The 13,650-nt window shown below is 41.0% G+C and overlaps 1 protein-coding gene across 1 annotated transcript in view; it reads right to left on the bottom strand.

The window, feature by feature from the left end:
• ST8SIA6 (ST8 alpha-N-acetyl-neuraminide alpha-2,8-sialyltransferase 6) overlaps positions 1-13,650 on the bottom strand; it is an 80,080-nt gene that overhangs the window by 13,178 nt on the left and 53,252 nt on the right. The window contains exons 3-4 of the mRNA XM_075211913.1: positions 9,067-9,150; positions 1,604-1,690 (exon numbers count right to left, since the gene is read on the bottom strand). Of these exons, the coding sequence (XP_075068014.1) occupies positions 1,604-1,690; positions 9,067-9,150 (171 nt within the window). The remainder of the gene's footprint in view (positions 1-1,603; positions 1,691-9,066; positions 9,151-13,650) is intronic.

Here is a 13,650-nt window from a genome sequence, read left to right on the forward strand (position 1 = left end):
TGAAAAAGCACTTTATCCCATATCTGCAGGCTTAACCGTAGCCCTATGTTCCTGCTGTGGGGTACCCCCAAGATGTGCCTTCAGGTGTTCTCAGTCTCATGTTGATTTTGCATGAAACAATCAGGGGCCTGATTCATTAAGGATCTTAATTTGATAAACTTCTTATTTCAGTCTCCTGGACAAAACCATGTTACAATGCAAGGGGTGCAAATTAGTGTTCTGTTTTGCACATAAGTTAAATACTGACTGTTTTTTCATGTAGCACACAAATATCAACTTTAAATTTCAGTGTACAAATAAGCTATCAAGTATTTGTGTGCTGCATGAAAAAACAGCCAGTATTTAACTTATGTGCAAAACAGAAAACTAATTTGCACCTCTTGCATTGTAACATGGTTTTGTCCAGGAGACTGAAATAAGAAGTTTATCAAGTTAATATCCTTAATGAATCAGGCCCCTGGTTTGGAAGTTCCTAAGTAAAATATTAACATGTAACGTTCAGACAAGCATTTCAGATTGGTAGTTCTGCAGTTAGCACATTCTATGGTCTTATTTTGGCACAGATTGGCTCTCCGTGGCTATGACATTATGGTTTTAGGTATAGAGTGGAAGCAGTTGGGCGCTAGGAGGGGATGGAAATGAGGTACATTCATAAGCTTCCAAATATTTAATTTCCATTTATGCCACTGGTTTGTAAACTAAATGCCTGGTTTACAAAGTCTGTCTCTAACAAAAGTGGACATTAGCAGTGTTCATTGTATCCACTATCACAGCGATTCTTGTCATCATATTGTTGCAAATTAAAATGAGTGTAAAATCTATAATATTTCATTATAGACCTATATATCTAACATATCTATCTAGCATTCAGCTGTTTGTACGTGCAAGTATTTTTATATAATCTAGAGCATGTCTTTACCTGCAATGACCCTAACACTCCCCATCTCATTAAATTGTTAAGCAGAGCTCCTCACAGTGACTGTAAAATGAGGAACTTGGTGATCAAATATATATATATTTTTGTATTTCTGGTGTTCAGAAGTTTTTGTATAAAATATCTCATACATGTATCTCATTAGATTACATTTTTTAGGATACTGATGCTAGGGGCAGCACGGTGGCTCAGTGGTTAGCACTTCTGCCTTACAGCACTGGGGTCATGCGTTCAATTCCCGACCATGGGCTTATCTGTGAGAAGTTTCTATGTTCTCCCCGCCTTTACGTGGGTTTCCTCCAGGTGCTCCGGTTTCCTCCCACACTCCAAAAACATACTAGTAGGTTAATTGGCTGCTAACAAAATTGACCCTAGTCTGTCTGTGTGTGTGTTAGGTAATTTAGACTGTAAGCTCCAATGGGGCAGGGACTGATGTGAGTGAGTTCTCTGTACAGCGCTGCAGAATTAGTGGCGCTATATAAATAAATGGTGATGATGATGATGATCGTGACTCTGCACACTCCATAGAGGTCTATGGACACTGCCGGTCCTGACTGCACACTGCAGGATTGGAATGATGATGATGATGATGATGTTATGTTTTGTTAATTTATTCTGATGTATCTACAATGGCCCAGAATTTAGGTTCTAAAAAAACAGTCACATCACCTGAATCTGCCATATTCTTGTGGTCTCTTCTGCCAGGTACAGTTCTGCACTTCATTAACAGCCTGAATGTAATAATCTTCTGAGTACCTGTAGAAAAGGTGAAGATTAGATTATAATTGTTCACGGATTCTTAAATGGGATTTAACAATACCTTTTTCTCTAATAAAAGGATGTAAATTATTTCAATGAAAGTCATATATATGTAAATATTTGAAAGGTGCTAGATTCTTGAGGGTAAGAGCTGGCATTAGAAAAGTCAGTCTATTAGAACTTATTATCACTGTCATTTTGGAGACGCTGTGATCCACACGTCTAGCATTGTCGAAGTCGCTCAGAACCTTACGCTTGCACATTTCTCCTGCTTCCAACACATCAACTTCCAGAACTGACTGTTCCCTCGCTGCCTAATATATCCCACACCTTGACAGGTGCCATTGTAACGAGACATTCAGTGGTATTCACTTCACCTGTCGGTGGTTTTAAATGTTGTGTCTGATCGGTGAATGTGTGAATATCAAAGAAATACGTCACATAGAAGAAATTGGTAGAAATTGTTATTGTTCCGAATTCTCCTTTAAACTCTGCTACATTTCAGCAATTACTGTGTGTGTGTCTGGATGATCAGCAGGAATTCACAATTCTCTTCAATGGTACCACATACATAATTAAGTTGGAAATACAATTTCTATATAATCTATGTCATTTTGTACTCCAGATGGGAATAAGAAAAATATATCATGATTTATTACAGATTGCATTCCGCATGTCCCTAATGAACCCAACTAATCAATTTATCATGCAACTAATTAATAATGATAAATAAAACTAGACAAGTAAAAGGTTTAGTATAAAATTAGAAATAATATAATGCCAGAAGACTGAGCGTGGATGTATCATGCACAGACCAGTAGTATGTAGCCTGTCACTTCAATGCACAGTTTTTTATTTGTGAAAAAATTATGTTGTAGCTTTGTAAAATTGTGTTAATGGCACTAAATGTGCTGTTCTGTAAACTTGCATAATTTATATCACTTATTAAAGTAGACAACCTCATTACATACTAACCTCACCGAAATAGCAAATAGGGGGATGTAGGTTCCTGAGACTCTCAGTATTACCTACCACAATGACCTGAACCACACTGTCTATGGGTAGTCAGACATCACAACTCAGAGTGCAGAAAAATGTAATCCATCCAATCCCTGAGCGGCAGCCAACAGCACATGGATTAGGGGGGGGGGGGATTTTCCCTATTTGCTACTGTGGGAGGAAGGGATACAAGAGCATAAGTACCATAGGTACAGGGGGTGCAGCTATGGGGCCACAGTGGAGGAGGGCCCGCCTCTCCTGTCACAGCCCCAAGTATATATGTATTTATCTTTCGGCGGTACATGGGCTCCCTTATAAAATTGTGCTATGGGGTCTAAAAATGTCTAGTTACGCCCCTGAAGTCACAAGTACATAAAGAGGGGTGTTGTCCAAAAGTAGAAAACCTCTTAAAATATTTCAAAACATATAGTCCAGACTATGTTTAGTATTCAAATTGTTTTAAATAGTCTTTATGATGCTGTTTAGCCAATGTCAGCGGTCTATGTAGTTACAATGGAAATATTGTTTTTTGAGAAACACATATAAGTACTTCCATCATTAAAATGCTATTAGTTAAATATGTTTTCTTTGATGGAGGTCAGTAAAGAAGTCTGTAGATGTCCCTGTTGGTATAGTGCAGCGGAGGCCAACCTGTGGCTCTAGAGTCACAGGTGGCTCTTTGAGCTTTGAAATGTGGCTCCTGGCCAGGAGCATCAACAAAGTATAGTGCCCAGGTGTAGGCAGGGGCAGATTGGGAAACATTCAGCTGCTCGACTGACCGGGAGCAGCTACGTCATGTGACTTACTCTGAACAATGCAGGGAGGTCACAGTGTCACAGACAATCCAATCAGAGAAGGAGGAGGAGAGATTGTAGTGGAATGTGCGGAGGATTGATTGGCATGAATGGAGTATATGGGGAGATCTGATGGCATGTATCGGGAATTTGGGTATATCTGATGATATGTGTGGCTGTTGATGGGTATGTAAAGAGTATGTGTGGACGTCAGATGGCATGTATAAGGAATCATCATCATCATCACCATTTATTTATATAGCGCCACTAATTCTGCAGCGCTGTACAGAGAAACACACTCACATCAGTCCCTGCCCCATTGGAGCTTACAGTCTAAGTTCCCTAACATACACACACACAGACAGACACATACACACACACACACACACACATAGACAGACAGACAGACTAGGGTCAATTTGTTAGCAGCCAATTAACCTACCAGTATATTTTTGGAGTGTGGGAGGAAACCGGAGCACCCGGAGGAAACCCACGCTAACACGGGGAGTACATACAAACTCCACACAGATAAGGCCAATGGTCGGGAATTGAACTCATGACCCCAGTGCTATAAGGCAGAAGTGCTAACCACTATGCCACCGTGCTGCCCATAAAGGAATGTGGAAAGACCTAATGGCATGTGAGAACGTCTGATGGCAAGCGGGGAAGATGAAGGGCATGTAAGGAACATGTGGGGAGGTGTCACAAATCGGGATCTTAGCCGCACTTACCTCATCCGCCGCTGTCATATCACGGCTACCTGGGTCCCTTCTGGTCATCTGCAGCATTTCCGTTCTCCACACCTTCATTTGTAAACAAACACATACTGTCTGTCCTGCAGCATGGGCGCGGCCATCTTGGATGCAGTCAGGTGATCATTCCAAACCAACCAGATTCAGAAGCTGTGATCACATGAACTGATCAGCCAATAGTTGTTTGGGACATCCTATTTAAACCTGCTGCTGTGATCTGTTCATTGCCAGAACAACACACTTCTCTCCAGAGGATAGTTCTTGGCTCCAGTGTTCCTGACTGCATTACAAGTACAGTAATCCTGTCTGCACTCCTAAGTGCAGTGTTCCTGACTGCATTACAAGTGCAGTGTTCCTGACTGCATTACAAGTGCAGTGTTCCTGACTGCATTACAAGTGCAGTGTTCCTGACTGCATTACAAGTGCAGTGTTCCTGTCTACATTTCCAGACTGCTAATTCCCCTGCTATATTCTACAATCAGCACGAACATGAGCAAGAAGTTCATCCAGGCTGCTAAGTTCTGTTTCGCTCCTGCTCCAGCTAGTCCCAAGGGTCCCGAATCGGATCAAGAAATTCAGACGACCGTGACAGGGAGGTATCTGATGTGTATTTCTGGGGCATGTTGTAGATTTGATGGCATGTGGAGAGGCCTAATGACATGTGGGGTGGCTGATGTGTATGTAAGGGAGAAGATACGATGGGCATGTGGAGAGGTCTGATGGGCATGTAGAGAGGTCTGATGGGCATATGGGAAGGAAGATGTGCATGTAAGGGGCATGTAGGGAGATTCAATGGGCATGTGGAGAGGTCTGATGGGCATGTGGAGAGGTCTGATGGGCATATGGGAAGGAAGATGTGCATGTAAGGGGCATGTAGGGAGATTCAATGGGCATGTGGAGAGGTCTGATTGGCATGTGGGAAGGAAGATGTGCATGTAAGGGGCATGTAGGGAGATCCAATGGGCATGTGGAGAGGTCTGATGGGCACATGGGAAGGAAGATGTGCATGTAAGGGGCATGAAGGGAGATCCAATGGGCATGTAAAGAGGTCAGAAGGTCACATTAAGAGATCTGAGGGTTTGTTGGTACAGTAGCAGTGTGAGCTACTATGAAGACACTATAAGTGACCCTTTGAACCCACTTCCCTCCCTCCACTCAACAGAAAAATATTCAGTTTGGTAAAACCAGAATCAGTATACGTTAAAGAGGACCTTCAGTCTCAAGGGAGAGGGTGTCAACATAACTCCCCAACCCATAAAATGAACGTCTACTTTGGACATTTTTACTGGTCACCCCCATGTAGCAGCTGGGCTCCTACTTCTAATAGGCTGGGTACACCCTACAGACGTTTCAGCTGATTATCGGGCCAATCACACGATAAACAACTGTTCGACCCGATATCAAATTAGAGTGTAGACTGCAACGATAATCGATTATTGTTCCAAAGCACATTGCATCCTTTCATTTTATTTTTAAACCGGACTAAAATTCTTGTTCAATGATGGAACGATGTTGTTCCAGTTCTGCAGTGTGTATGCACTCACGATCAGGATCTCCATAGTGTTTACAGAGCTATGGAGGTATATTTACTAAAATGCGGGTTTGAAAAAGTGGAGATGTTGCCTATAGCAACCAATCTCATTTTAGCTGTCATTCTGTAGAATGTACTAAACAAATGATAACTAGAATCTGATTGGTTGCTATAGGCAACATCTCCACTTTTTCAAACCCGCAGTTTAGTAAATATACCCCATGATCTTTTCAGCCAATGTTTTTATGACAGATGAAGAGCACAGATCTGAAGGTAAATCTTGTAAAACATGTATATTGTGTACACATGAATCAGCATGCTGAGCGGCAGAGCCGTAACTAGGGTGGTGCGGGCGGTGCCGTCGCCCCGAGCGCAAGCCCGAGGGGGCGCAGCAGCCGCCCGCTACCTTCCCCTCTGTGGCACAAAGTAAAAAAAAATATCTAAAAAAAATAAAATAAAATAAAAAAAATATTGCCCCCCCCCCGCGACTCATGCAGGGGGGGTGCCGCGAGTCGGGGGAGGGGGGGGGGTCGGTTGCCACGAGTCGGGGGAGGGGGGGTCGGGTGCCGCGAGTCGGGGGAGGGGCTAGTGTGGTGGCTGGTCAAAGAATGATCACACTGTCTGTCAGACAGCGTGTATAAAGTTATTTGTCAGGACCCGCCCCCTCCCCTTCCAGGATGCTGTGCTCCACTCCACCCCCCCCCCCCCCTCTGAAAAGAAAGTGAGGAGCGGCCATTGCTGAGGAGAGAGAGTGAGTCCCCTGCATCTACTGCTGACTGCTATGCTGACCATCCAGGAGGGAAGAAAAATAGGTAAGTAAATGTTATATTGTAATTAAAATATATATTTAAAAAAAAAATAAATAGGAAATAGGGTGCTCCATCCAGGAGCAAAAACTGAGGGAGTGTAGTGGGGAAGCAAAAGCTATGGGGGCAGGGGACATGAAAATGTATAATGATTATTTTTTGGTATTGTATTTTGCATTTATGTATTCTCCCCTGTCCCTCTCATCTACCCCACCTGTGCCACCTTCTCCCCAGTCCCTCTCATCTACCCCACCTGTGCCACCTTCTCCCCAGTCCCTCTCATCTACCCCCTTGTGCCACCTTCTCCCCAGTCCCTCTCATCTACCCCCCTGTCCCACCTTCTCCACAGTCCCTCTCATCTACCCCCGTGCCACCTTCTCCCCAGTCCTTCTCATCTACCCCCCTGTCCCACCTTCTCCTCAGTTCCTCTCATCTACCCCCCTGTCCCACCTTCTCCTCAGTTCCTCTCATCTACCCCCCTGTCCCACCTTCTCCACAGTCCCTCTCATCTACCCCCCTGTGCCACCTTCTCCCCAGTTCCTCTCATCTACTCCCCCCCCATGTGCCACCTTGTCCCCAGGCCCTCTCATCTACTACCCCCTCTGTGCCACCTTGTCCCCAGGCTCACTCATCTACTACCCCCTCTGTGCCACCTTGTCCCCAGGCCCTTTCATCTACTACCCCCTCTGTGCCACCTTGTCCCCAGGCCCACTTTCTCCCCTGTCCCTTTCATCTACCCCCTTGCACCATCTTCTCCCCTATTCCTCTTACTTGTCATACTGCAGCCCACTTCCAGCACTGGGTTTATATGTATTTAAAAATCCAAATTTATATAGTGTATGTCGTGTAAAGTACAGGAAATAGAAAATTTGTCATTTTCATATTCATAATCTATGATTTCTATTTTCCTCCACATAGTGTCTATTGCAAAAAATACAGGTGTAGCCAAGGGCTCTTATATTTCTTCCCTATAGTGAGAGAAATTTGTATAGGTTACACCTGTATTTTTGAGGCTACCAACTACACAGCAATGCAAAAGAATTCATTCAGTAAAGTGCTAGCCACACCCCCACATTAGGTTGACTACACCCACTTGGCAAATGTCACTCCCACTTAGATAGGGGGCGCCGGTGCCCTGTCTCGCCCAGGGCACTGAAATGTCTAGTTACGGCACTGCTGAGCGGAACTTCTTTTTTTCAGTCATTGGTAAAAATCATTACTGATATGGCATTGAAAGACATTTTCTGTAGTGTGTACTCAGCTTTAATCCATCCAGTCCTCTAGAACAGTAAGCAAATCATTACTAGGGTCTTAAAGACATCCCATTGTATAAGCGACCCAATCAGGTGCCTTCAAAACTCTGACACACTACAACACAAACTTCTATATTGTTAGCTGTGGGGTGGAGGTCGAGGATTATTAAAAATCCCCCAAAGCTGAACTTCTCCTTTATGTAAACTATTATGAAATGGACCACCTCTATACTTTGTATTAGTGTGTATATGTGTATATATATGACCCTAGGTAACCCTATATAAAATATACTGAAGCTACGGGCAAAAAAATTAAATATAATAATATACCAAGCAGCATTTCATACAATTGAACTTTGCAATTTAAGTTTATTTAAAACAATGCTTATTTTTTTTTTTTTTTTACTATGCTTGTTTTAAATTTGTTTAAAGCCAATTCCTGGAAGAGGATCTGCTTTCTCATATTAACCTGGCTGCGTGGATGACATCTGATATGATTCAGTTATCACTTAAGTGGATTAGCAAATGTCGGCATCGGTGAGTGTGCAAGGTGGTTTCTAGGCAATGAGGTTCCCTAGTGTGTGACAAGTGGTTTGTATTTTTAGCTACTACATATGCATTAATCATAACATAATCAAATTCCTTATAGATCCGCATAGGAACAAACTAGAAAATGAGATTTATAACTTCGCTTGGAAAAAGTGTTTAGAGATTGCCGAGCAGAAAAAAAAGGCTCAAAGGTATTTTGGGATGGTCTTAAAAAAAAAGTCTAAAGCCCAATTAAGGCTTTTATTGAGGAAACTAGGTCTTGTAAAGATTCCCGGAGATGAAGTAGAACAATTGTGCCAATGGGTTATGTAATAAAAATGATTACAGTGAATCTTTTAGTGTTGGATTGCACATCTGTTTAGCTTGTAATTACATTTTACCTAACAAGTATGTTTACATTTCTAAGAAAAATAATGCTCTCAGCAAGTCTATCTTTATTTATTTATTATTGTTTAATAAGGCTCTCTGCTTTACTTTTTCTTTTGCAAAAAAATTACAGATAAATATATAACAATTATCCAGAGATCCCCAAAACAGATTCAGGGATCACATCTGGGATCTTGACCCACAGTTTGCGCACCTGTATTGAAAAATATTACTTTACTATATTTTACTAAACATCATGCAATCGCTTAATAACAGCTTCTCAACACTTTATGAAAAGAGTATAAATCTGTATTAAAACTTACCTTTTCCTCAGGGACACTGATAACAGACGATCCTGTACATCTCTGCAGAATACGTTTGCTGTATAATTATTTTGTTTAGGAGTTCTAAAATGTGAATAGAAAAAATAAATATTGTGGTGACATTGCAAGTTTACTTATGTTTTCAGCTTTTTAATGCAATTCTTCTCTACAGCGCAATGTTAATTATCTACAGCAGTCATACAAACACTATGGAGTATACTTGCTAAAGTTTCTAAAAAGGAAAAATAGAGGTGTTACTCATAGCAACCAATCAGATTCAAGCTATCATTTATCTAGCACATTCTAGAAAATGATAGCTAGAATCCGATTGGTTGCTATGGGCAACACCTCCACTTTATCTTTTTACAAGCTTTAGTAAATCTACCCCTATGGCTCTATAGTTGTTGTGGATAGTCACATCACAACATGTCCCGCCTGCCTCTGGGACTTGTAGTTCCATAACAGTTGACGAACCATAGGTCACAAATCTCGACACATTTTGGGGTTTGATATATTAAACATTTCATCACAGCATTAAATAATATTCACATTCAGACTTAAAACTTATCACATGAGACTTTGCATCTGTTCTACTGAATTAATTTTGTTATATAGCAACAATAGTCATTATAATAGTTATCACTGAATCCTGTGAAACGTGTTAGATAAATCAAGCAATGTATCGCATTTTCCTTACCGAGTTGCCTTTATCAAATAATATTATGAAAGTGTTTGTTAAAACAAACTGAAAATGTATCAATATTAATAAAAACTCGACATTCCATTCCTAAAATGATTTCATTAATTGTATGCACTAAAAGGGAAAGAGAAAAAGCAACACACTGTGAGGTCGATTCTTTTTCTTTAATATATAATTACATAATGACATTTATCCAAAAAGACACAGCACCGGTAGAAAAATTGGCAAGTCAGTAAAACAGGATACAAATATAGAGCGGGGTGAATCCCCATTTAATTGAGTGTAAAGTGCACATTTTTGTTTGCAGAAAAAGGAGCAGAGATTTTTTTTCGCAGTGATGTCCGGGGGCAACTTGTGCTGAATTGAATCTGCCCTTGGTCATCCAGATTGTCAATAGGTTGACACAGCTTTGTGCCCAGTTTCTGAAGGCCTGGGAGTCCCATGGCCACACGTGTGCGCTATAATGCTGCATATATATATATATATATATATATATATATATATATATATATATACCTTCTTCTTGGCTTGTCATAAGACTTTCTCACATATAATAAATACATCCCTTCATACCTTTAGAATCAAGCAGATTAATCTTTGTTATCATTACACCCTAGTGGTAATAAATTCTGCAATTCTTATGCTTACATGACACTTTCACTACATGTGTTGTGTATTTAAGACAGTTGCCTATGTAATTATTTTCCAGAGAAGAATCAACTATTATCCCCTGGTGAGTACCCATGTTTTGTATTTCTTTTTGCTTACATATGTTGTCTTTTTTTACTACTGAGGTGTGAGCACCTGACTCGAGCTATATGTTCATTCAGCACTTTGTCTTTGCTGTAATATTAGATTTATAAACAACATGTTTTACATGTAATCCATTAAGTGTGCAGGTACTTTCTTTTTCTATGTTCTGTCTAATTTTTCCAATAACTTGCCAATTATACATCTTCCATTTCCGAATGTACTTTCACTGTTACTCCAAAACCATTAACACATCTTAATCTTTAAGCAGAGACATTATGAGAATACTAACAAGCAGAGCACTCAAGCTGTATAATTTTAGCAATGTATTAGCAACCAGCAGAGTAATTAGACTAAAGATAAATGATTTCTCTCCTTACTATATCTCCTTTGTGTCAGGATGGCACGTCCGCCCAAACCACGTCGAATCTTTTCTTCAATAAAAGTTTTGTTGAAGGCTACCCATAGTGTGTGTTTCAACATTACCAATGAGTCCGTTGTCTATTTGTTCAGTAGATGTTTGTGTTTGAGTCCCCCCTTCAAAACTTCAAGTCAAAACTTCATTACTAAGCATGGCTTATTATCACATTTGGTCCAGCCCATTATTAAAGGGGTTGTCCACTTTTTTACATGATCCCCCAAGTAGCAAATAAGGGGTCCTTCCCCCTCTGTTACCTGTAGCCAAAATACTGCTCTGCAGGTCACAGCAAGGGAGGACTGAATCTGTCCTTTCCTCTGCTGTAAAGCTGAATGGGGTATCCTAATTGGATGTCTTAAAAAAGACTGAACAGATGCCTGTCATCCATCCCTATTTGCTACATGGGGGCAGGTAAAATGAGAGTGAGCTGTCCAACAGTGGGCAGCCCATTTAATAATAACTTTTGAATTTTGTTTCTAAGCATTATAGTGGATGTATACTAGACTGTTTTAAGGGTTGAAGTTGATAGATTAAGTTAGAATGGCATATGAATGTTTTATTGCAGAATGGAACATGCTTAACACACTGTACATGCCTATATGCAGCAAGGATTCACCTCCTGCAGGGAGAATGAGACCAAGCCAAGTGCCAGCCCATAACATAAGTGGATGTCAATCAGGACAAGGACAGTTACCTACTGCCTTCCCACCACCATGGGAATCCAACCAGACATAAAAGGAGACGTGCCCAAGATTTAGTGTGTATGAACGGACCATACTGACTGGGAGTTCCTGTTGGACTGATCAGCAGCTCCTAAAATGTATTGCCAAGGACACTGCTGGTAGATTCCGCTGGTCTAGTGGTGATGCGTGCCTGCCCAAAGCAGGATGACATCAGGCTCGGTCGCTGCCTTGTTTGCAGAGGAGCAAACAAGGAACAGGCAGTTCTGTAGTTGTGTAAGTGCAGTAAACTGATGGTAATTTTCTAAAAGTGTTATGGGGACTTTTGTCCAGGGCCAGCTCCAACATTAGACAGAGGAGGGCTATGACTAGGAGTGGCAGAGGTTAAGAGGCGCCCTTCAATGCCACAACCAGTATGGTAAACTCTTCTTTATTCCATCATCAAGAAATCTCAACTAACACAAGTGATGTAAGAGTACCTGAGGTGGGAAAGTATTGAATATATATATATATATATATATATATATATATATATATATATATATATATATATATATATATATATATATATATACATACTGTAGAGGTAGGCAAACTATGACTATGGCTGGTATGCTGGAATTTGTAGTTCCACAACTGCTGTTGAGCCACAGGGTGTCCAAGCATTATAAAGGTATTTTCACGAGATGTAACACATCTACGATGAGGGACTTACCGGAGAAGATTATAGACTGAGCGCATGCGTGTTATATCAGTACACCAATTATTTTATTACTACGGAACACAGTTGTCTTGTAAAACAAAGCAGTGCTTTGCCATTCCATTGTGAGTCTCATAAAACAACTTTACAAGTGTGTTGCACCCTCCTATGAATTGCAGGTAACCATATAAATATTTGTTACATTGAGGCTGTTAATAGGAAGCACATTTCTCATGTAGTTTTAAAACCAAATCCTCAGCAACTCGAAAAAATGAAAAGCAGGACAGGGAAACTGGCACTTTATTTAATCATTAACCTTTGAAAAATAATCTTTAAAAATGCATAATATGAAAATTGATTTTGTAGCTCATTTAAATATGGTGCATTGACAATGTTAATCTTAACAATGTTAATTGTGTTTTCAGTTGCCTACCTTAAATAGGTGTGTCCAATCATCAACGCTGAAACTTGTACCTGGTTAATTTTGGGGCAAAATATATGTCTCATAGTAAATGTTTTTCAAGATCCGTGTAACTCATGATAAGAAGTATTTCAAAAGGGCATTTTTAACTTGTATCTGAACACTCTTACTGCAATTACTGTCCCTGGTCCATCTTTCCAAGTACAAAGGACCCCAAGTACAAAATATGTGCCATGCTAAGGACCAAGATATGGACAACCCTAAGGACCAAGATATGTGCCATGCTAAGGACCAACATATGTGCAACGCTAAGGACCAAGATATGAGCAACGCTAAGGACCAAGATATGGGCAACGCTAAGGACCAAGATATGGGCAACCCTAAGGACCAAGATATGTGCGACCCTAAGGACCAAGATATGTGCAAGGCTAAGGACCAAGATATGGGCAACGCTAAGGACCAAGATATGGGCAATGTGAAGGACCATGATATGTGCAACGCTAAGAACCAAGATATGGGCAACGCTAAGGACCAAGATATGTGCAACTCTAAGGACCAAGATATGGGCAATGCGAAGGACCAAGATATGGGCAACCCTAAGGACCAAGATATGTGCAACCCTAAGGACCAAGATATGGGCAACCCTAAGGACCAAGATATGGGCAACGCTAAGGACCAAGATATGGGCAACACTAAGGACCAAGATATGTGCAACCCTAAGGACCAAGATATGGGCAACCCTAAGGACCAAGATATGGGCAACGCTAAGGGCCAAGATATGGGCAACGCTAAGAGCCAAGATATGGGCAACACTAAGGGCCAAGATACGGGCAACACTAAGGACCAAGATATGTGCAACGCTAAGGACCAAGATATGGGCAACCCTAAGGACCAAGATATGTGCAACGCTAAGGA

Source organism: Mixophyes fleayi, chromosome 5 (genome assembly GCF_038048845.1).
Source record: "Mixophyes fleayi isolate aMixFle1 chromosome 5, aMixFle1.hap1, whole genome shotgun sequence".
NCBI classification, from domain to species: domain Eukaryota; kingdom Metazoa; phylum Chordata; class Amphibia; order Anura; family Limnodynastidae; genus Mixophyes; species Mixophyes fleayi.